The sequence below is a fragment of the Crocuta crocuta genome, unplaced genomic scaffold, assembly GCF_008692635.1.
Source record: "Crocuta crocuta isolate KB4526 unplaced genomic scaffold, BGI_CrCroc_1.0 scaffold35, whole genome shotgun sequence".
Classification (NCBI taxonomy): domain Eukaryota; kingdom Metazoa; phylum Chordata; class Mammalia; order Carnivora; family Hyaenidae; genus Crocuta; species Crocuta crocuta.
In genome coordinates this window covers 434284-457752 of record NW_027530625.1, presented here as the reverse complement: position 1 = coordinate 457752, position 23469 = coordinate 434284, and the positions used below count along the sequence as shown (strand labels likewise).

The 23469-nt window shown below is 39.3% G+C and overlaps 2 protein-coding genes across 6 annotated transcripts in view; both read left to right on the top strand.

Moving 5' to 3' along the window:
- Positions 1-6093, top strand: part of RC3H2 (ring finger and CCCH-type domains 2) — a 50010-nt gene extending 43917 nt beyond the window's left edge. Inside the window, exons 13-21 of one of the 4 annotated variants that reach the window (XM_077768182.1) lie at positions 124-294; positions 2311-2457; positions 2786-2999; positions 3240-3324; positions 3587-3668; positions 3744-3851; positions 4359-4466; positions 4564-4712; positions 5388-6093. In XM_077768182.1, coding sequence (XP_077624308.1) covers positions 124-294; positions 2311-2457; positions 2786-2999; positions 3240-3324; positions 3587-3668; positions 3744-3851; positions 4359-4466; positions 4564-4712; positions 5388-5583 — 1260 coding nt within the window. In that variant the 3' untranslated portion in view covers positions 5584-6093. Of the gene's footprint in view, positions 1-123; positions 295-2310; positions 2458-2785; positions 3000-3239; positions 3325-3586; positions 3852-4358; positions 4467-4563; positions 4713-5387 lie in introns of all 4 variants that reach the window. The other 3 variants (XM_077768184.1, XM_077768183.1, XM_077768181.1) reach the window with 3 other exon arrangements.
- A 13765-nt stretch (positions 6094-19858) lies between these two features.
- PDCL (phosducin like) overlaps positions 19859-23469 on the top strand; it is an 8888-nt gene continuing 5277 nt past the window's right edge. Inside the window, exons 1-3 of one of the 2 annotated variants that reach the window (XM_077768179.1) lie at positions 19859-19939; positions 20706-20963; positions 22257-22433. In XM_077768179.1, the coding sequence (XP_077624305.1) occupies positions 22262-22433 (172 nt within the window). In that variant the 5' untranslated portion in view covers positions 19859-19939; positions 20706-20963; positions 22257-22261. Of the gene's footprint in view, positions 19940-20653; positions 20964-22256; positions 22434-23469 lie in introns of those variants that run through there. The other variant, XM_077768180.1, reaches the window with a different exon arrangement.

Genomic DNA, 23469 nt, shown 5'->3' with positions numbered 1-23469 from the left:
TTCCCTACTGTATTTTTTTGTCCCAACGATATAATAAACTGTTTACGTTATTTCCACAGAGAATAGATAAATTTATTTACTGCTCCCTAGGTGATTAAGATTGTTTCTTTTATCCCCCCTTAGGAACCTTGTGGTCATTTGAAGACCAGTTGCGAGGAGCAGATAAGAAGAAAGCCAGAGCAGTGGGCACAGTACCACACTCAGAAAGCACCTCTTGTCTCTTCAACTCTTCCTGTGGCAACACAGTCACCAACACCACCTTCTCCTCTATTCAGTGTAGACTTTCGCACTGATGTAAGAAAGGTCTTAATCACTTGATGTTGCAAACATAGGTCAAACACCCGACTTCAGAGCACTCTTTCCAACCAGGGTTAGCTGTATTGGGTATTTTGCAGTGGGTTAGCATGAAGTTGAGTTACGTAATTCAGTGAACATTGTGTGATTATCACTAATATTAGGCATTGTGAGACTGAAGACCAATGAGTTTTTACTTAAGACCTTTTTCCACCAAGAATTGAAATTCTCTCCAGCAGTATAGTTCTCATTATTTTTCTGTTTCTCAGTAATAAGATTTAGGTCTATCATTTATTGAGCACCTACTTGTGCCAGGCACTAAGCATTGCATAATGTTATTTTATTTAATTCTCACAAAAATCTTAGGGGGCAGGTATTAAATCTATGTTTTTTAGGAATTCTACTCAGAGAAATTAAGTAATTTGCCCAGAGTGATAAATTCATCTTGTAAGTAGCTGGAATTTAAATCCTGGTCTAGCAGAAGCATTTCTTCCCTACTTCACAGGAGTTGCAATAATGCCTACTATTTTATTCGTGCAGTTTTGCATCACTGTTAATTGTCTTTTTGTTACAAAACAAGTTTTTGTACCAGGATCATTTCAGTGTACCCTGTTGTTTTCAGCTGTGTGTGTAGAACAAACGATTATTTTTTTAAATTCCCCTAATTTGGTTTGTTTTCAATTCCTATGGGCTCTAACATAAAAAAAAACTTTTAAAAATCTTATTATAAGGGGCACCTGGGTGGCTCAGTCAGTTAAGTGTCCAACTCTTGATTTTGACTCAGGTCATGATCTCAGGGTAATGAGATTGAGCCCTGCATCAGGCTTCATGCTGGGTGTGAAGCCTGTTTAGGATTCTCTCTCATTCTCCCTCTTCCCTCCCCCACTTGCATGCTCACTCTCAAAAAGTTATGAAAACTTTCAAACATACACCAAAGTAGAATCGTATAATAAACGCATGTACCCATCACCCTCAGTTATCTACTCATCCAGTCTTGTTTCATTTGTACCCCCTCTTCCCACTGGATTATTTTGAAATAATTCTAGATAACTTATTTTTTCATCCATGAATATTTCAATAAACCATTGAATTTTTAAACTAAATCCAAATTTCTCATCAAACCGAGACTTCTTCAAAGCAGTTAAACACCTTGACAACAGAGTGAGAGAGTTGCCACTTGCTTGATAGAAAAATGTATTTGTTTTTTTATACTATGCTTTAAGAAATAATTATTTCCCTGGGGAGCCTGGCTCAGTTGGTAGAATATGTGACTCTTGATTTCAGGGTTGTGAGTTCAAATCCCACATTGGGTGTAGTGTTTACTTAAAAAAAAAAAGTATTTCCCTGAGACTGAGATCTACTATTTGCTAGTAATTTGACTTGTAATATGTAATTTCACCTTTTTTGGCATTGGCTTTCTGTATCTGTACAATTAGTACACTAGATTTAAGTATTTTGACAATTTTTTTCTTCTGATCCTATAATAATTTACAGAGTCCTTTTAAAATTTGTCCGCTTTTTCTTCTAGTTCCAGAGAGCCTTCTTTGAGTTCTTTTTTTAAATTTGATCCTGCATTGTTTATCAGTTATATTCCCATGTTTACATGTTGGTCTTTTCTCAGAATTGTGAACTATTCTAGGACATGGACTGTAGTGTGTGTGTGTGTGTGTTTTGCTTTTTTTTCATTTTTGGAGTACTTCATACCATGTTAGAGACATGCTGCAAATATTTGTTGATTGGTTTTGATAGTCCAGGGGTTCCTTATGAGTACCGAAAGAGCAAAGTAAAAGGAGAAGTTATTCTGTCTTCAGTAGTAAATAATGTAAATACAAATAGTGTAAGAATTACTTTTTCTATATGGCAGTTTTTTATATTATTGAAAGTTTTTATATTATTTGTTCATTATGAAGTCCTGTGTATTCTATAGTAGTTACTTTGTACTAGTTATAAGTTTGTAAGCCTAACTGTTTTGCACTAATTGACTATGCCTTTTTTTTTTTTTTTTTTCTTAATCAGTTCTCTGAGAGTGTGAGTGGTACAAAGTTTGAAGAAGATCATCTTTCTCATTATTCTCCTTGGTCTTGTGGCACCATAGGCTCCTGTATAAATGCCATCGATTCAGAGCCCAGAGATGTAATTGCTAATTCAAATGCTGTATTAATGGTATGATTTGGGCGACTGGGGGGATATCATGCATGTTGACTCAAGTTTTAGAATGATTGAATGCTTTCATCTTCATATTATTGCTATATAACTCCTCTGTAAACAGCAGAGTTATATTTAGGTAAGTCTGAAACAAATTGCATTTAATGCTTAAATTATTTGAGCTAGTTTGGTGGTTTAAGAGGGATGTTGGATTATCACCGAGATGTACTGCTGGTGTTAAATTTACCAGAAAATTTGATCACATGTCTTTTGAAAGCATGTACCTGTATTACTAGCTGAAGTAATTGCCAACCATTCTTTTATTGATTTCCTTTGATTTATGCAGGACCTGGATAGTGGAGATGTTAAGAGAAGAGTGCATTTATTTGAAACTCAGAGAAGGACAAAAGAAGAAGACCCAATAATTCCATTCAGTGATGGACCTATCATCTCAAAATGGGGTGCAATTTCCAGATCTTCACGCACAGGTTACCATACCACAGATCCTGTCCAGGCCACTGCTTCCCAAGGAAGTGCCACTAAGCCTATCAGTGTATCAGGTAATCCCCATAACTAATACTTCACCTGCTGTGTTCTAACACTGTACCTTTTAATCCTCATTTGTGAGGTACGCCACATTTCCCTCTATTTAACAATCACAGGAGCTCAGAATTAAATGGTTTAGCCAAAAGAACATGGCTCGTTAGATAAAATATGGATCTTTTTTAAAAAGTGTATGTTCACATTTATATACTGATTTTTTTCTTTTCTGATCATTGTTTCTTTCTACATTTCTGTAGATTATGTTCCTTATGTCAATGCTGTCGATTCAAGGTGGAGTTCGTATGGTAATGAGGCCACGTCATCAGCACACTATATTGAACGGTAATGTTACTCTTACTTCTTTTGGATTCTCTATTTTCAGACTTGTATGTGTCCTCAAGAGTACAGATCCTACCCCCAATTATTCTTGAAATGTGCTTTAATGATTTTAGCTGAATAACACATTTCTAAAGAAACATTTGAATGACGACTGAAACCTTCAGAGTTGATCTGTTACAGAAAACGTATATAGTATATGGCCATTACTGCTTTAGTTGCTTCAGCTTTTTCAGTTTTATAACTGTAAATGTATTTCTCTTTAAAGGGACAGATTCATTGTTACTGATTTATCTGGTCATCGAAAGCATTCCAGTACTGGAGACCTTTTGAGCATTGAACTTCAGCAGGTAGTCTCTGTGTCCCTCAGCTTTGAATTCTTAAAATATAAAATGGCAGTTGAAAGCTATGGTTNGCTTCTTCAGAGGGAAGCCAACGCTCTGGCCATGCAGCAGAAGTGGAATTCCCTGGATGAAGGCCGCCACCTTACCTTAAATCTTCTAAGCAAGGAAATTGAACTGAGAAATGGAGAGGTAAAAAAAACTGAACCTCTCAGCTTCATGCTTAATGTATTTGCTGTTTGCTGCTGCTGTGCATTAGTTTATGCCTTTACCTAGTGTATGTTAGCATTCCATTTTCTGGTGGATGATTGTTTTTTAAACTCAGAAATAAAATTGCAGCACCAGATTTCTTATATAATCTTTTATTTCAATCACTGGGATTCTTAATTTAATCTAAAAGGGAAGCCCCAGGGGTGCCTGGGTGGCTTAGTCGGTTAAGCGTCCGACTTTCGCTTAGGTCATGATCTCGCGGTTTGTGGGTTCGAGCCCCGCATCGGGCTCTGTGCTGACTGCCAGCTCGGAGCCTGGAGCCTATTTCGGAGTCTGTGACTCCCTCTCTCTCTAACCCTCCCCTGCTCACGCTGTCTCTCTCTCTCTCTCTCCTAGAAATAAATAAAAATATTAAAAAAATAAATAAAAATAAAAGGGAAGCCCCAGCTTCCCCAGGTATAAAATCGGCGTGTTTTTTTTTCATTACAGAGTGATTATACAGAAGATGCAAGCGATACTAAGCCTGATAGGGATATTGAGTTAGAGCTTTCGGCACTTGATACTGATGAACCTGATGGACAAGGTGAACAAATTGAAGTAAGTACCACAATTAGAGATTTAGGAGGCTTTATTCCATTGGGAACTAAAATATAAAATACTTTCATACTGAAGGATTACTATTTTATTTTCTTAGGAGATCCTGGACATACAGCTGGGTATCAGTTCTCAAAATGATCAGTTGCTGAATGGAACAGCAGTGGAAAATGGACATCCAGTCCAACAGCACCAAAAGGAGCCACTGGAGCAGAAGAGACAGAGTTTAGGTGAAGACCATGTGATTCTGTGAGTGTTAGACAGACAATTCATAACCAGTGGACATAGGGTGTGAATATTTAAAGAGAAATAGATGCAGTGTTAACTGCAATTTTGCCATTTTTGAGTAGCCTGAGACTTGCTTTTTATTGGAATAGAAGTTTGTCCTCGTGCCCAGCATCAGGTTATACTTCCACAGTCTGGTCGGCATGCTTCTAGACTGCAAAGTGGAGAATTAACATCTAGACGAGGGGTTTCCCTTTTTAAAAATCATCTTAAGGTATTCTTAGATTTAATATTGCCATTTTATATAGTTACTGCCAAAAATATGGGTTAGACTCGAACTTAATAGTTTATTGGCCTTTAATTAGCCAGTATTTTAATTTTTTTTAAGTTTGCTTATTTATTTTTTGAGAGTGCGTGAGTGGAGGAGGGGCAGAAAGGGAGAGAGAGAATCCCAAGTAGGCTCACTGCCAAGCCACCCAGGTGCCCCGTCCAGAATTTTAATTTTTTAAATATGATTTTTGGAAAATGTGACTTTTTGTGACTGCTGATACTCTTTAGTGATCAAGACATGCCATTGCCAGGGACTTCTGAAGTTTGTTATGACTAATATTAAGCATGTATGGTTATTCTTTAAAGGGTTATTCTTTAAAGTTTTCACTTAAAGCTAATTTGTTTTCAATGTCCTTTATTTTCTCCCAGGGAGGAGCAAAAAACAATTCTGCCGGTAACTTCTTGCTTTAGCCAGCCACTCCCAGTGTCCATTAGCAATGCAAGTTGCCTCCCCATCACCACGTCTGTCAGTGTTGGCAACCTCATTCTGAAAACTCATGTTATGTCTGAAGACAAAAACGACTTTTTAAAACCTGTTGCAAATGGGAAGATGGTTAACAGCTGAAAGGAGGTTCATCTTTCAAATTTGTGACCATACCATGGAAGCATTTACATTAGCTTTTTATATATATAATATATATTATATAATGTATATTTTTTTTAAAAAAGATATTACTGGGGGCATCCATTTCCTGTGGACTCTTTGATACTTCAAGCCCTCTTGCATTAGCATTATGAAAAAAAAGAAAATTTACTTTACTAGGGTAACACGTTCACTTTCCAGAGGTGATTGGAATTTGGACATTTAACTTAAGCTTCAAGCAGCTTTTTATGAGTTTGTAGCAATCCGGTGCAGTAACTGAGCCATTTCCTATTTTAAATGGCTTCTATAGAAAATTAACAACTCAGTTATTAAACTAGCAGGATCCTACAATGATACATCTAGTGAAAGTAGACTTAATTAACTTATTTATTTCTATTTTATGTTTTGCTGAGAGAATTTCCATCTCATTCCAGCTGCTTTATTTATCTTTTTCATGGGACTTTGCATGGATCTTTTTTTTTCCTTCTTTCTTTTCTTCTTTCTTTTTTTTNGAGTTAGATGTTCTTACCATAGACTTTTACAGGGTTATATACTAGCTTTCTTTACTGCATTATATGTAGGAGTGTGGTGCAGTGCTTTTATCTGTAGCATTGAAATTTTTTTTAATTTTCCATTTTTCAAGACTAGTTTCTGCTTTGTTAATATTTATACACAGGCTACTTGTTGAAGTAAGTAATTAAATATATAACCAAGTGCCTAAGTCTTTCAGCTGATGTACTAGATATTAAATTCTCCTAAGTTATGCAGAATCGTTTTTACAATTTTGATAAATTATGCACTAATGTAATGGCAGTTTTTTAAAATGCAGATTTAAGCCTGTACATTATTGAATCTGATGACTTGGCAAAAGAATCAGGTGCTTTCAGCTTTCTTGAGAAAACCCTGTATGTAGCGTTTGCACTGACTAACAAGATGGTATTGCTGGGTTTTTTTTATTTAAACTAATTAATTTGGATGTTCATTGCAATATCTTGGTTAAGTATTGTTTATTGTTATTTCACGTTGGGTTTAATTTTCCTTGTTTTCTGACCGTTAGGTTGATAAGACTATGAACCATGTAATAATAGAACATTGGCTAACCTTTATTCGTACTTAAAAACACGACTAATTTCTGCCCTGCTAAATGTGACTGAAAAGTGTTTGGACCTGGAATCTGGAAGCATGCAGTATGTTCAACCAGCCATGCCTCAGATTTGGGGGAGGTATTTTTTGAAACCTAAACTTCAGTCGGCATTTGGAAACAAAAGCTGGGCATTCCTTCCTGGTGATCTCACCTATAGTTTGTCTTTGTTTCTCCCCGGTTTCTTTAAGATTAGTTTGACTTTTATTATTATTTTTTTAATTAACTTCTGTGAAGTTGTTTACTCTGAAAATTGTACTGGAATATTTTAAGCCAAGCTGATCTTTCACCAGGTGTACTGTATGTAAGGGCTTTTCCTGCTAGCAAGATGCTTAAACAGGATCATGTTATTGGTCGTCTGAGCTATTTAGTTGTTTTACAAAACCACAGCATTGTATCAGATAAGATTTTGATAAAAAGTTTTGTGCACATTTCCAGGGGCGGGAGGGTTGACATTTCCCTGAAATTTCTTGATCAGAATGAGTAAATACTGGTGTTTGATACCTGTCTTAATGAACATGCTCATAAGGTGACTGATAAGTTGTAAATATACCTGAGAAACAAAGGGGTAGTTTTGATATTCTGGTGTCAGTATGGAAGATCTTACACATTTATTTAATATTCAGATGTATGAAGATGTTTGTTTGTAGCATAACAGCACAGTAGCCTTGACTTCGTTTCCTTCGGTTAGTACTGTACCTTTTTGCCATGGCCAGTGCTCCCTATCCCTACAAAGACCTTTTATTTATTTCACTCTGTAACCTGAAGTGAATAGGAACAAGAGTTTTAAACCATGTTACATTAACTTATTTCTGACATTATAAATTAGCCTAGGATATTACAGGAACATGATTGTTATATAATTTATATCAGAACCCTTCTATAAATATGCGCTTATTACATTAAAATGCTTCCAATGTACTTTATTTGCTGTTTGTATTTCCAAAAAGGATATGCAAACCAGTATGTCTATTTCATGGATATTTAAATAGTGAGATCTTCCATGTTGAAGGTAATGTATTTTTTTTTAAGATTTTAAAATTGCTATTTTGTTACAAAATAGAGACCTATTAACAGTTTGAGAGCTCCTTATGTGCCCTCAGGGAAAGAACCCTCTGTGCAACAGAACTACGCAAAACATCTTCAGCACGTTCTGAGGGTGAATATATACTACATAAATTGATCTTGTGTATTTAACCTTATCTTTTTAATTTTAAAATTGAAATTTTGAAACTTGGTTGTGCTCTGCTGGAGGGGTTTGGGATAAACTGCTTAGGTGTTTGCCTACTTGTCCAGTGAAATTACATTTGCATCAGTGTATGTATATACCTGCCAACCTTATTGGTATGTCTCAGAACATTTATATTAAAATAATGCTTGTCTTGCAGCAGGTGATCCCATAAAACAATAACTCCCTGTTCTTAAAAACTTACTCTCATTCTCACTAACAACATAGGAATTGTTTCTTTGTTGGGATTATTCTGTATTGCATCCTTTATGTAGTAGCCATCTTCTGTTTAATGTGAGGGAAAGACATTGGTTCTCTGCCACTTTAGAAGAAAGAGCAGTCTTTCTGATCCTTCCTCAAAAAGTTACTCCCTTATGTCAAAGAGGAAAAAAATTATAAATCAGACCTAGGATGTGACTTTTTATAATTGGGTGCATTCCCTGTCATTTGACCCTTTTACCAACATGTTGTAACGTACATACGTTTGAAATCAGTATATAAGGCAATAGGAGAGGAAATGTATGATGTTGGTAATTAAACTGCATATGGTGCCTATGATTCAATTAGGAAAAAGTAGTCTGAGGTCTGGAAAGTGGGAAAATGGTGGGTTTGTGTTTTACTTTTTGTTTTTCCATTTCTGAGTCCCATTCTGAAGTCCATGTGCCTCATTCAGATTCTGTGAATCTAACTTCAGTAGTTCTCTTTTGTAGTGTCATTTCATTTTATAAATTCTGAGATTATGTATGTATTTCATCTAGTTGGTGCCTGACCAGAGCAGATTCCCTTGCCTTTCCTGCCATGACTTCCTTTCAGTACCATCTGATAAGCCAGTGTCATGCATGGAGGTTGTGCATATAATTTTCAAGAGAAGGTAGTACTTCATTGGGTCTGTGGCACTGATTTCTTCCTAGTAGTTACTTACTCTCCCAAGAGAATTGTAAAAGAAACCTCACCTCCTGTATGAGAACTGAAATTTTCCATTTGTATGCATCTAGTCCTGTTTACTCAAATTTCAAGTTGATTCCAAGTATATAAAGCACATCCCAATTTTATATGCTGCCTTGAGACAATAACAGGATGCACAGCAATTTCTGGGAATTTAAAATATGAGCATTTAAACATTTGAAAATGTTGTTTTAAAAACCATCTAGCTTGCTCTTGCATTTTAGATGTTAAAGCCTGTGTTGTCTTGTTAGCAGGGGTGCAGTTGTAATGATCAGATTCAGCATGTGATTTCAGCTTTGAATCTGAATGTTTCTTCCCTAGCTTCTTTGTGTCATTTCCTGAGCAGACTGTCACCAGTATTGGTAACTATGATTAAAGGGAAAAGTTGCATTGCAACTATGTATTCGTTTCCTGGAAGAACTTTTCTTGTGTTTAGTGAGTGAAGAGTGTTGATGGGATCACTTACTGTAACTCCTTCATGAGAACCCCTTCTGCAAGCAGAAGCAGAACACAAATGAACATGCTCAAGGAGTATCCCATTTTCTGGATAAATTGAATACATTTGCTAGTTGCTCCTTTATACTAGCAGTTTCTTTGTATCCCTTTGCTGGCAAGGGAATACAAGGAGTCAAGGCCACTGATCAGAACACCCCACATTTGAGTGGAGTCTTATTTCTACTCCAAGAGCAGTTATTCCCCCAAATCTGAAATTGGCAATTTTTCTTTTTTTAAATAAAATTTTAAAAATATCCTCAAACCAGTGGAACATAGACACTGGCTGCACTTAGTACTGCCAAAAGCCAAGGTCATTTGCATATATTCCATCAATCTGTCGAGAATTAGGCCTCACTTTATAACCCAAGGCATGGAAGTGCATGCATTCTCTTAGCTGGGCAAACAATTATACTGTAGTTGTGATACAACACATGTGGCTTTTATTTGTACTGCACATATCCACTGTACAGCCACTTGGGAGTATCGTGGTTAGCTTGCAGCAACTGCTGTCTGCATTTATACTGTTTATTGCATATTCTTTTCCCTGGAAGTGAAAGAGAAATGTTTTTCTTGTTGCATTGATTACATTTTATAAATTTGCTTAGCTGGAAAGTTTGGGAAAAGAGGCCTGTTTGTCAATTGTACAACCGATTGTGAAGCTCTAGTGTGAATATTTTTACGTCTGTATTAGACATTTTCTTTGCAAATCTATTGTTCGATTGAAATGTAAATGAAATTAAAGATGGTGTACACCCATCATGTAAAAAGCAGGCACCATCTCTAAGATGGATTTAATGCTCATTTTTAAGGCATATACTCAGCTTCTATTTAAAACTATAATTTAAAATCTGTACAATGAAATGGGGAATATATATGGGAATAAATTCTATTCCATTTATTTCAATTTGAATTTCCAAATTGTAATGTTTCCCTTTGTGCTATAGGAATAGGATTAATAGGGGAAGGCTAGGATTTCTAAGGCCTGTATATGGGGGGAGGGCAGAGATGGAACAATGAGGGTTGTGATGATAGTGAATAGCAAAGAGTGAATTCTGTGTGTTTTTGCTGTAGCACTGAAGTGAAGAGATATTAGCTTTGGCTGTTCACAGAATAGAGCATCATGATTTTCAGTGTTTGAGAGAAAATTGATGGAAAAAGTTTGCAGTACTTGACATGTATTTGCATGCACAAAATAAAATTATTTGTCCACCTTAAAAGTTGTTTTAGTGTCAATATTAAAGTTCATGGTGCATTGTAGTTGTATTGATATCCTTGGTATACATTTTGACTTAATTAAGCTACCAGGATACTCCTTGAGATTTAAATAATCACCTGCTTTGGAGAGTCTGGCTGGCTTAGTTGGTAGAGTATGTGACTCTTGATTTTGGGGTCATGTGTTCGAGCCCTATGTTGAGGGGTAGATTGTACTAAAAATCTTTTTAAAAAAATTTTTTTAATGTTTGTCTGTTTTTGAGAGAGCAAGAGAGTGGCCTGAGTGGGGGAGGGTCAGAGAGAGAGACACACACACAGAATCCAAAGCAGACTCGAGGCTCTGAACTGTCAGCACAGAGCCCGATGCAGGGCTTGAAACCACAAACCATGAGATCATGACCTGAGCCGAAGTCAGACACTTAACTGAGTGAGCCACCTGGGAGCCCCAAAAACTCTTAAAAATAAGTAATCGCCTGCCTCATGCATATGTTCCTGGGAAGAGAAGGATCTGAAGAATGAATAGACCAGAAGGGTTGAAATATTTTGTAATCCAGTCACTTCCATCATTTAAATATATATAAAGTACCGTCAGTATGGGAAATGAGGGCATAGATGATAACTAGCAGTTCACAGTGTAGGTGAAGAAAGAAATAGGACAAATACATAAATATAAGCCCCAGTCTGTGCTGGTCATTAAGGTCAATAAAACACAAACTCTTCCTCTAGAAGCTCACAGTGTAGAAAATGGGGAGGACAGACTTGAATAACCAGTTCAGTGAGCCATGTTCTAATGTAGGGTGTATGGAAACTCCAAAAGGTATATTATGGAGCAGATGGTAGTTGTGGTAAGCCAGAGGAGATGGTTCTTTGAGAAATGATCCCAGGCTAGACTTTGTAGGCTGAATAAAATGTCACCAGGCAGAGATAGAGGAGAAAACACCCCAAGCACCTACCCTACCTTCACGACAACCCACTCTGTATCTTAACAGTCCTTCACTGTAGATACTATCCCTATTTTGTATCTGAGCTGTTAAGTAACTTGCCCAAGACTCACAGCTTGAGTCAGACTCAAGTCTGTTCTACCTCCCAGAGGTAATGATTGATGGTGGAGTTTGGAACCTGTTTTAGCTCTGCTTGTTACAGTACAAGGAGTTTTAAGTCTTAGACCACTTAATATGTTCCAGACACAGCTAAGTGCAACAGGTATATTAAAATCTAGGACCATTATTGTCACCATTTTATGGGTAAGAAAACCAAGGCAGAGAATTCGCCTGAATTCACATGGCTAGATGAGGTAGGTAGGGATCTCTATGAAGGACATGAAATACCATAATAAAAAGAATGTTAGGGAGTCTCGGAAGTTAGGTGATCTGAACAATTTGGGGTTTTAGAAAGGTCACTTTTGTAGTAGTGTGAGGTGAAGCTAGATCTAGACCAGCAGAGAACCCAGGTCAGCAATCTAGGTAAGAGGTATTTAGACCATGGCCACGCCTGGATGGAGGGAGAGGGGCAGATCTGAAAGGCAGGGGACAGCCAATGACAGGATTTATTGTAGAGAGAAGACATTAGACATCTACACATTACAGTGGATTAGATTTGGCTCAGAGTTCCCGACCTCGTTGCTTAGAACAGACCCGTGTTTGTGAGACATGTAATCCTGTGTGTGCCCTGGAGGAACAGTTTAGATCAGGAAGAGGAGTAAGAACCATGGATAGTTGATCCAAGCAAAAGAGAGGAAACTTAAGGAAATGAAATTCCAGGAAGATTTTATCTCCATTATAGTTAATATCTACTAGAGTAATTATGCACTTTAACAAAGATTAAGATATTTTCTAATTAAAAAGTCCACAGTGCAGTGGTTCCAAACTTACCTGCTACATTGCAGTTATCTAAGGATCTTTTAAAAATCCCACAGCCCAGAACACAGCAAAGACTGATTAAATCACAATCTCTGGGGGTGGGACTAAGGTGTCAGTACTTTTAAAGCTCCCTGAATGCTTCCAATGTGCAGAAGAGTTTAGGCACCACTGCTATAATGAATGAAAATAGATTTGGGACCTGTCTTAGCTGAGGTATTAAATAACATCCATTTTCAAATGTTCAGGCCCGTATGGTTCTCAGAGACATTCAACAAATATTTTTTATGAGAATCTACTATGTACCAGTCATTAAGGATACAGAAACGAACTAGTCCCTAACTTCAGGAAACTTAAATTATAGTTGGAGGGATAGACAGACAAGAAGTAAAAGGTGAATTTAGATAATGAGGAGTAATACAACCAGAATGAATAAAATGTAACCCACTGATGAGATTTCGTAAGGTGGGAGTGGTAATTCTTAGCACCGTGGACAGTTTTAGATAAGGCAGTCTGCCAGACATCCCTGTCCTAAGAAACATCTCAGACTTAACATGTCACAGACTGAGTTTCTGGCATTCCCCCACTCCCCAAACTATACCTCCATTCTTCCCCATTTCAGATACTTCCCCCTCAATCACTGTCCCTCCCACTTAGTCCAGCAGCAAATACTGTCAGCTCTACCTTCAAAATATTTTCAGAATTTGACCACTTCTCACCACCCAGGCCTGAGCCGCTACTATCTTTCACCCTAATTGGCCTGAATAGCTTCCTGTTCCCACTGCTTATGCACCTTCCTTCAGCAGCTAGAGTGATCTCTTTAAACTGCTAAGTCTGATTATTTGACTCGTGCTCAAAACCTTTCAAATGCATCATCATCAGAATGAAAGAAAGCCCAAGCCTTTTCTCTGGTTCTTTGCTCACTGTGCTTCCTATGCTTCATCCACATGTGCCCACCATGCCAGGCATGTTCGCATCATAGGGCCTTTATGCTTGCTAATCTATAATGATCAAGGTTTCTTCCCTCAACCTCACCAGATGTCTTCATAACTAGATATTCCCTTTCTTAAGATCTTTACTGAAAAGTCAACCTTCATGAAAACTGGATGGAGAGTTGGGATGGGAAGGGTGCCTATTTAAAATAGGTATTTTAACCCAAGAGACTGGATGAGTTCAACCGTTGTTGTTTTTAATCTTTGTTTTCTGAAATAGTTACAGATTCACAGAAAGTTGCAAAAAATAGGGGAGCCATGCACCCTTCACACCATTTCCCCAGTGCCGGCATCTTTCATAACTATAGCATAATACCAAAACCAGGAAATTGACATTTGTAGCAATCTACATATCTTATGCAGATGTCACAAGCTTCACGTGCACTCATTTGCTCATGCGCGTCCGTGTGTGTGTGTGTGTGTGTGTGTGTGTGTGTGTGGCTCTATTCAGTTTTATCACATGTAGATTCGTGAAGTCACCACTACTCCCAAGATAACTGGATAATAAAAGGTAACAACAGTGTTCCATCACCTCATTGATCCCTCATGCTACTCCTTTACATTCACATCCATCCATTTTCCTTATCCTCATTTATCCGTAACCCCTGGCAACTACCGATCTATTCTCTATCTCTATAATTTTGTCATTTTGAGCATGTTATGTAAGTGAAATTCTATAGGATGTAATTTTTTGAGATTGGCTTTTTTCACTCAGCTTAATTCCCTTGAGACCCATCCATAGTGTCACATGTATTAGTAATTTGTTCCTTCTTCTTGCTGAGCAGTAAATGTACCACAGTTTGTTGAAACATTCACCCATTGAAGAGCATTTGGGTTGTTTCAGATTTTTGACTATTACAAATAAAGCTGCTATGAACATTTGTATACGTATTTTTGTGTGGACATAAGTTTTTTGTTTCTCAAGTATTTTATGAGTAAATGAATTCATGTGCTTGGTCTACCTCTGAAAGAAATGGATAAACTGGACTTACACAGTTTTAACTTAAACATAGACAAATTCCCTTCAAAGTACAATTTACCAGAACATACAAGATCAAAAGGAAAATTGGAATAACTCTTGAATTACTTACCTATTGTCACATAACAAATTACCCCAAAACCTGGTGGCTTAGCATAACATTGATAATTTCATAGTTGCTGTGGGTCAGGAATCTGCATATGACCTTCAATGAATGGGTCCTGTGCTTCAGGTCTCACAGGTGGTGTCTGGTGCCTTAGTCATCTCCCTTCTCACCTGGGGAATGTTCTGCTTCCAAACCCACTCCCTGGATTGTTGACAGGATTCAGTGCCTCCTGAACTGTTGGAATGAGGGCCTCGGTTTTTTTTATTGGTTGAAGCCTGCCCCCAGTTCCTTGCCACCTGAACCTCTCACAGTTAATATGGTGGTTAGGCTCATCTAAGCAACCAAGAGGAGGCTGAGACTGAGGCTGGGGGGGTGGGAGGCTATAAGGCCAGGGTAGGGAGGAAAGGGTGGTGGCTATAAAGATGTTACAATCTGTTGTAACCTAATCTTGGAAGCAAGCAATATCCCATCTCTTTTGTCATTATTACCTAGAAGCAAATCACCTGGTCCAGACCACTGTCAGGGTCTGATACAGCTCCCAAAGCCCCCCCACCTCCTGTTATTCATGCTGCAAGTAATCCCCTTCCCCTCAATGTGGACTAGACCTAGTGACCTCTTTATCTCCAGTCAGGAGACACAAACCATACAGGGGAAGTTTCATACAAAGAATTATTAAGATCTAGTAAGTGACCATAAAATAAAAGGAAATGCCATATGCTACCCTGTGTGGCTTAGAGAAATTCCACATGGCTCCCTTCCCTACTTGGAAAGAGCCCCCCCTTACAAAGACCATAGTTCAGACCTCAGCACAGAAGGTGAAGTTCAGCCCGCTGCACAGCAAAGAAGTTTGCTGGTCTGCTCAGGCTAGTACTGGTTGCTAGCCAGCAGAAAGCAAGTCTCTGGACCGCAACTGACCTACCCAGGAATCTGTGGAGGTAGTTGACACCACCACAGACAGGAAGACCTTAAGTGACCATGCAGGCAGGAAGTCTTCACGGCACCAGTTTTCACGTTGACAAGGCATGGGAAGACCATTGCTAGACCCAGTGAGCGTGTGTGTGTGTGTGTGTGTGTGTGTGTGTGTGTGTATACAGTACAGTATATCCAACTGGTGTTATCTCAGGAGCGTAAAGTTTGTTTAGCGTATGAAAATCAATCAGTGTAATCTACCATATTAACAGAATAAAGGTTTTATCTCTTATTATCTCAAAATTCAATGGAGCTCCATTCTGATTGGCTTACAGAGATTAAAAAATATATGAAATAAGAGAAACTCGAGTATTTTTTTAAAAATTTTTTTAGTGTTTATTTATTTTTGAGAGAGAAAGACACAGAGTATGAGCAGGGGAGGGGCAGAGAGTGCAGGAGACACAGAATCTGAAGCAGGCTCCAAGCCCTGAGCTGAGCTGAAGCTGGATGCTTAACCGACTGAGCCACCCAGGCACCCCAAAACTCAAATATTTCTTTAAAAAACCTGTGCTCCTTACATTTTAAGTGTGTGAGCTATTTAAAGAAAAATAGTTACTAAATCTATGAAAGGAAAGAGGTTTTCTGGTTTTTCTCAAATGCCTCAATCAAAACTTTAAAAAGAAATTTAGGGGTGCCTGGGTGGCACTCTTGATTTTGGCTCAGGTTCATGATCTCATGGTTTGTGAGTTTAAGCCCCGCATTGGGCTCTCCACTGTCATCATGGAGTCTGCTTGGGATTATCTTTCCCTCTTTCTCTGTTCTTTTCCTGCTCACCTTCTCTCAAAATAAATAAATATTTTAAAAAAGAAAGAAAATTGCTCCCAACATCTAAAGAAAATTTCAGTTAACAAAATTAAAGCCCACACTAAAGATAACACTTTTAAAACTTAAAGAGACATGTATCTAAATATAAGGAATTATCATTGTATATTTATTCTTACAAAAAAAGGCTGTTTAATTTTGAAATAAGAAAGACACTCAATTGCCACAAATTGGCCATGCACACCCAATAAAGAGGGAAGGAAGGAAAAGAAGGAGGGAGGGAGAGAGAGAGGTGGGGAGGAGAGAGAGAAAAGAAAAAGAGAAAGGAAATTAAAGAAACAATCCTTATACTGCCTAATGTCACCCCAAACCATCTGTAGACCTTTAATACTTCTGTAAGAAAAAAATCCAGTGACAGGGACAAATTTGTCCTAAATCTGCAAAAATATTGATGAGAAACTCAGTGGAAGACCAAATCCTGTCTTACCTCTGTCATAATCTGGAAAAACTATAAGGGTTCAAGAGCAAGCCTTGAAACCCATGCCTCAAGGCATTTAAGCATTTTTATATGAATTTTATTCAGTTACTTCAAAACTTCAAATATGTTTAACAATAGTTTATAAATCTTTTGGTTAGATCAAGATTTTCCCTTGAAAAAAGGCAAATGAATCTGGGTGGCTCAGTAGGTTGCGCGTCTGACTCTTGATTTCTGCTCAGGTCATGATCCCAGGGTCATGGGATTGAGCCCCTTGTCAGGCTCTGTGCTGAGTGTGGAGCCTGCTTAAGATTCTCTCTCTCTCTCTCTCTCTCTCTCTCTCTCTCTATCCCTCCACCCTTCTCCCCTGCTTGCATGGTCTCTCTCTCTTAAAAAAAAATGCAAGTGCTTTAACAGTCACAAAACAGCTATGGATTTAGGTTTTCCCACAGATCTTGCAAGTAAAATCCTTTAAGAACTGTAAATTACACATGGTACTCCCATTAAACAGAAATGTCATAATACTCACCATCTCCAAATTCTGCTAAGTGCAGCAGTCCTGTTGAATATCATTAGGCAACTAAGTCATAAATACAATCATATTCGTGACAGATGCAAACAATATTCCCAGCGAGGAAACCACTAGATACAACCTCCATCATATAAAAACAGGAGAGTGAATATATTAAAATATTAAAAGAGACATCAATGGAAATCAGTCTTAAAACTCCACCAGAAAGGGGGTGTCTGGGTGGCTCAGTTGACTGAGTGTCTGACTTCAGCTCAGGTCATGACCTTGAGTTCATGGGTTTGAGCCCCGCATTGGGCTCTGTGCTGACAGCTCAGAGCCTGGAGCCTGCTTTGGATTCTGTGTCTCCCTCTCTCTCTGCCCCTCCCCTGTCTCTGTCTCTCAAAAAATAAAATGTTAAAAAAAAAAGTTTAAGGAAAAAAAAAACCGGCACCAGAAGGGGCAATTTCAGGTAGTATTAACTACAAAAAAATTATTCTTAAACTCTAGAACATACACATATAAACATATCTAAAAAGTCTCCCACTCCTGACTTGCTTCTGTCTCTCCAAAATAACTATTTTGTTTCTTGTGTATTCTTTAATGCTTTTATTTATGCATATATAAGCAAATAACATTTTGTCCTTATTGTTTATGCAAAACGCAAGACACTAATACATAATGTTCTCCACCTTTTTTTTTTTTTTAATGAAATACTATGTTCATGCAAGTATATCTGTAGGATGGACTTCCAGGAGTGGAGTTGCTGGACTAAAGGTATATATTTTTGCAATACTGACAGATATTTCTCATCTATAAGAGTCGTATCAATTTACGCCTCACCAGTGATGCATTCCCTACAGTCTTGCTGTTATCAAAGTTTCTGATATTTAACTATCTAGTGGAAAATGGTATCTAAGAGGATTTTTTTTTTTTGGATGAGAACCAGGAAAGCATATTAGCACACTGTAGAAAGAAAGTTTGAATATGCAGGCGAGACAGAGAGGTGGTAATTAATTCCAAGAACAGAGTCCTTTGCTGTTGGGAGCCATTCTGAGCCCACTAGTCGAGAAAACTCCTGGTGAGGTTAAAGCAAGTTTGCACGGTCTCTTGCCAATCAGATGATGACTGATATCCACCCCCACTCAATTATTTCTGCTTGAGCACTGACCCCTAAGGTACCTTGTTGATCAATATCGGGAGTGACTTGTCCCCTTATTCCGGCCCTGGTATGATGATTGCACCTTGTGAAGGAACTTATTGTGGGAACTTCTTCTTTTGATTATGGGAACAGACATCGTGTCTCCAGCAGCTCCTGTTTCCCTCCATACTTTCCCTTGAGCTATGAACAGGCTAATGACCCCTAGTCATAAAAGATTGACCTTTACATGTACAATTCTGTTTCTACCGTTGCATTAGTCCAAGATGTTCATACAGCTCAACATGTAAATCAACTAACCAAAAATGTCTCTCATGCCCTAGCTATTCTAGAAATCATAAAAGTAGACACAAAGGTAAATGCACTCAAAGAGGCTATTCTATGTATGGGAAATAAGCTAAACTCTTTAAAGGTATGGTTGGCTCTCTGGTGCCATAAAGCATATAACTGGAAAACCAAGTCTTGCCCGGAGACAAAGAGCCTAACTTAGAGAGAAGGAACAGATAAGGGCAGAAGATAAGTTAGTACATACACCTTTGCTAACTGATGGTGTATAGCAGCCCCTTCCCTTAGGCCTACTTTCCACAAACACCTTCCCTTACCCTGGCAGCTGTGATGAGGATGGATAAGAGTATCTACAAACCTATGACTTAATCTTAGTGTTATTATAATGTGAACACCTTGTTATTTTCTTAGTTACTCAACTTCACTATAATTGGGGCTGTTCTGCAAGAAGACTTCTGTAAAACCTGTTTCTGTACATTTTCCAAAAACACCTTATCACAAAGAGCTATCCATTGTAAACATTCCATTTCCTGATGCCATGTTAACTTTTGACCTATAAATAAAGACACCAAAACCGACAGGACAGAGATGTCTGCCTGGTGATCAGAAAGGATCTCGGCGCCTCTCACTCTCTTTCGCCGACACCGTCCATCCTTCAGGGACCCCTGGACCTGTCGGAGCCGGCGCGGCCTCCGACACTTTGCTAGGCTGGAGGAACAGGATCCACATGGAATAGGTACAGATGCAAGAGTTGTCAGTACATTTTGACGGTGGACTCGAGTGCAAGTCTCTTTTCATTTCTTCTGTTTTTCAGGCAAAGTAACAATCAAGGTCATAAACTGAGCCAGGAGAGGGGAGAGAGTGTTGTATATTAGAGGGGAGAGAGTGTTGCATATTTGAGGAAAGAGATGTGAATTTCTTCTCTTAATGAGTAGGAGGGTAACCTGCCCAGGGAAACAAGGATCTCTGCAGCACTGAGGATTACAGTCTTCAATTTAAAGTGAATTTTGAAGGACAAAGGATCATCCATGGATAAAGAAGGTCCTTGCTTCAGGGAGATGTCAAGAAAACAATATTAAAAGTGAAGCATCCATCTAGCATTCATTTAACAGATATTTACAGGGAATGGGCCATGCAGAGGTTCTACTGCTGGGTGCTGGCTTGTCTCTTAAAGCAGATCACAAGCATCTTCCAGCTGGTTGGCTGTTCATACAGATCTGATGAAGGTATGATTATTCTCTCTGCAAACAAAAATACAAAAAGTTACCATAGGATGTCCGCAGGATGATTTTTCCTAAATTTGGAGAGGGGAGTTCTTAGTCTTGACAGTCTAAACAAACGGCTTCTCAGAAAAATGGGCGCATGTAACTAATTTGCAGATCATTTCAGGTGGTTGTAGAACCGCAAGTTGAGAATCTCTCCGTCAAATTAGGAGTCCTATTGTTTTAGGATGTTTTGAATGATTCAATTTGCACAAAGCTTTCTACTTTATGGTTGTGTACTGGACACCTTAAGACGGACTCAGAAATTGAAATCATTTTAGGTTTTTAAAAAAGTTGCAAGAGTAGCATAGAGTTCCCCTGTATTCTTCGCCCTGAATCCTCAAAGGTTAACATCTTACATAACCATAGGACAATTATTAAAACTGCTGATACGCTTCTATTGTTAATGGGCCTTATTTCGTCAGTTGTCCCTTTTGTGTCCTTTTTTCTGTTCCAGGATCCATTTCAGGAATTCACATAGCGTTGTCATGGACCTGGCTTTTTTTTTTTTTTTTTAATAATGCAAGTTCTCTGTGTTTTGGGGCAAATTAATGTCTGAGTCTGTCTTAAGAGTCGCGATGTGATTAAGAACCAATAAGCACGTGTGAAATGGTTTCAGAAACTTCAAAGATAACTAAAACTTTTCTTAGTACTCAAAACTAGGTATATTCAGTGTAGCTTGCCGTTTAAAGTAAAACAAAGTAAACTGAATTGTATTATCGTCGTCGAGGTGTTTTGTCCCAAAGGAAGCCCCGTAGCTTTTCCTTCAGCCACCAGAGGAGGCCTTTCCCAATTGGGCAGCGTGTCTGCGCGAACGCAGGAAGGCGGCCTCATTGGTCCGCGCAGTCAGGACTCCAGCGGCTTTTCTCTTGGAGCTCAAGGCGCCGACCCACTTCTCTTCCTTCAACCGAGCGCTCCTTCTTCGGAGTTCCGGGAGCTGCGTGCCCGAAGGGATCCAGACTCAACTAGGCCGGGTAATCGCACTGAGGTCAGTCGGGGAGAAGCGGCGGGCATGGAATAACGTGTGGGAGATGGCGGAAAGCCGGTGGCGGANCCCTTCCCCTTTTCCCAGCCCCGCTCCTCTCCGCGGAGGCCCCGCCTTCCTCGCGCCCTTCCCTGGCCCCGCCTCCTCCGGGAGCCTCCCCACTGGCTCGCCCTAGCCCCATCCTCCTCAGAGGCCCCGCCCCCGCCGGGCACATCCCTGCCTGGTTTTCCTGCGGGTCCTGCACCGCCGGCGCCTCCATGCCTCTTGTTTAGTCCTTAGGCACTCCCGCCCCCGCCACGTACCTGCACGTTTCTCTCAGTAAACCCTGCGGTCTCTTCTGCGGTCCTTCTACTGCGGTCTCTCATTCCCGTACGATCCAAGCTGTCTCCGCAAGTGCTTAGTGAATGGTGCGGAGACCGTGCCGGACCTTGGAGGTCCCTGCTTTCAAGACCCCGCTGCCGGGTGGGAGAGCCACTTTGTAACGGGGTTCAACAGTCCTGGTGCTAAGTCTTTAGGGACGGAAGCATAGTATTGCGATACTTAGAGGGAGGACTAGGGCTGTCCCTCTCTCTCCCTGCTGGAAACGCAGCTGGCCTGTGAGGGGCCGAGCCTCCCCTCTCTCTCCAGATGCCCCTGGCTGCTTCTAATGCAGTCTCCTGGTTCCAGCCATTACCCTTTAAACTCTTGGGAATTAGTGACCTCTTGTCTCGGGCCCTTCTTTTAACTAAAGTTGGTAGGGCTTTCAGAGCCCGTCTCCCCACTGGGGAAGTTGAGGGCAAGAGACAGATGAGTGATTGACTTGAACAGTGACTCAGCATCTTGCTCTTGATGCTGCTGTTTGGATTTTTTTTCTGAGGACTCTTACGCAACTTTCAATGACCCAGCAGTCTTAGTTGGTACGAAAACCTAAAAGTATGTGTAGGTAAAACCTCCAGTCAGTAAGTAGATTCCTTCTAGACACACTAGTACAGGGTATGGTTTACAGAAGACAGTGAGTCACACCTTCAGTCTGTCTGGAGTCACGCATCCTGGGGTTTGATCCCAGCTCCACCATTTGCTGTGAAGTTTGGCCAAGAAGCTTCTCTTATCTGGGCTTCAGTTTTACCTTCTACAAAAAAAGCACGATTAACCCTGTTACCAGGGTTATGGTGTGGATTTGTTGAGATCCTGTTTATGAAAAAGTCACTTTTGGGGTCCTGTAAATAGCAGGATCTTCACATAAGTGAGCCCCTAGTTGTCTAATTCACGTCTGTCTGGTTCATGTCAGCAAAAAGCCCGATACGTTGCTTCTCTCAGGCACCATGACGACCCTGGATGATAAACTGCTGGGCGAGAAGCTCCAGTACTATTACAGTAGCAGTGAGGATGAGGACAGCGACCACGAGGACAAGGACAGAGGAAGGGGCGCTCTGGCCGGCAGTTCGATGCCTGCAGATGCTGAGTTGGCAGGCGAAGGCATCTCAGTCAACACAGGTACCAGAAATCCCTGAGCTGCAGGAACAGGTTTTAAAAAAGTGCCCATTAAATATCTATCTGTTAGAAGTCAACTGATCATTGCTCTCTAATTCCAGCCCCACTTCCAGAGATAACCTTGTGTGGGCATTTCCCTGTGTGTGCTCTGGCCATCTCCGTGCACAGTGCAGACTGGTGTGCATGGCGTACACAGACCAAACACACACAGGGAACACAGACTGACCTGCTTTTGAATCTGGCTTCTCAAATGAATAGTTGTTTGATGTCACTTGAGTCATACGTATGTGTATATTGGTAGTGTAAATTCCTAGAAATAGCATATTTATACTTTTACATTTTAATATTTCAAGTTGCTGTCAGTTTAGGTGGCACTGGTTTATATATAACCAGCAGTGTGGGTTTTTTTACCCATAGACTTGCACTCCTACTGTGTTATCAGATTTTGTGATCTCTGCATCTCTGCCGTCCTCAATGCATGACAAATGGTAACTCACTGTAGTTTTATTTTCTACCTTTCCAAGAGGGACATTGAGCCTCTTTTATAACTTTACAAAAATTTTGAAAAAATGGTTATTCATTTTTGAGAGAGGGAGACACACACACACACACACACACACACTCACTCACTCACTCCAAAGGAGACTCCAGACTCTGAGCTGGTCAGCACAGAGCCCGAGGCAGGGCCCAAACTCATGAACTATGAGATGGTGACCTGAGCTGAAGTTAGACGCCAAATCGACTGAGCGACCCAGGCGCCCCGTCTTTTATAACTTTAAGAGAGAGTTTCATATCCTTTGCTCATTCTTAAAATTTGGTGGTTTGTCTTTTTCTTTTTAGGGAGCTTTATATTAAGGAAACTAAATAAAGTCTTGACTTTATAGCATATAAATTAATTAATTATTAATATTTATATATAATTATAATTATATAATTATTATATAAAATTTATAAAAATATAATATAATTATATATATTTAAGTAATTATATATAGTTATATTATATTGTCTTGATTTTGTGTTTTTTTACAGGCAGAAA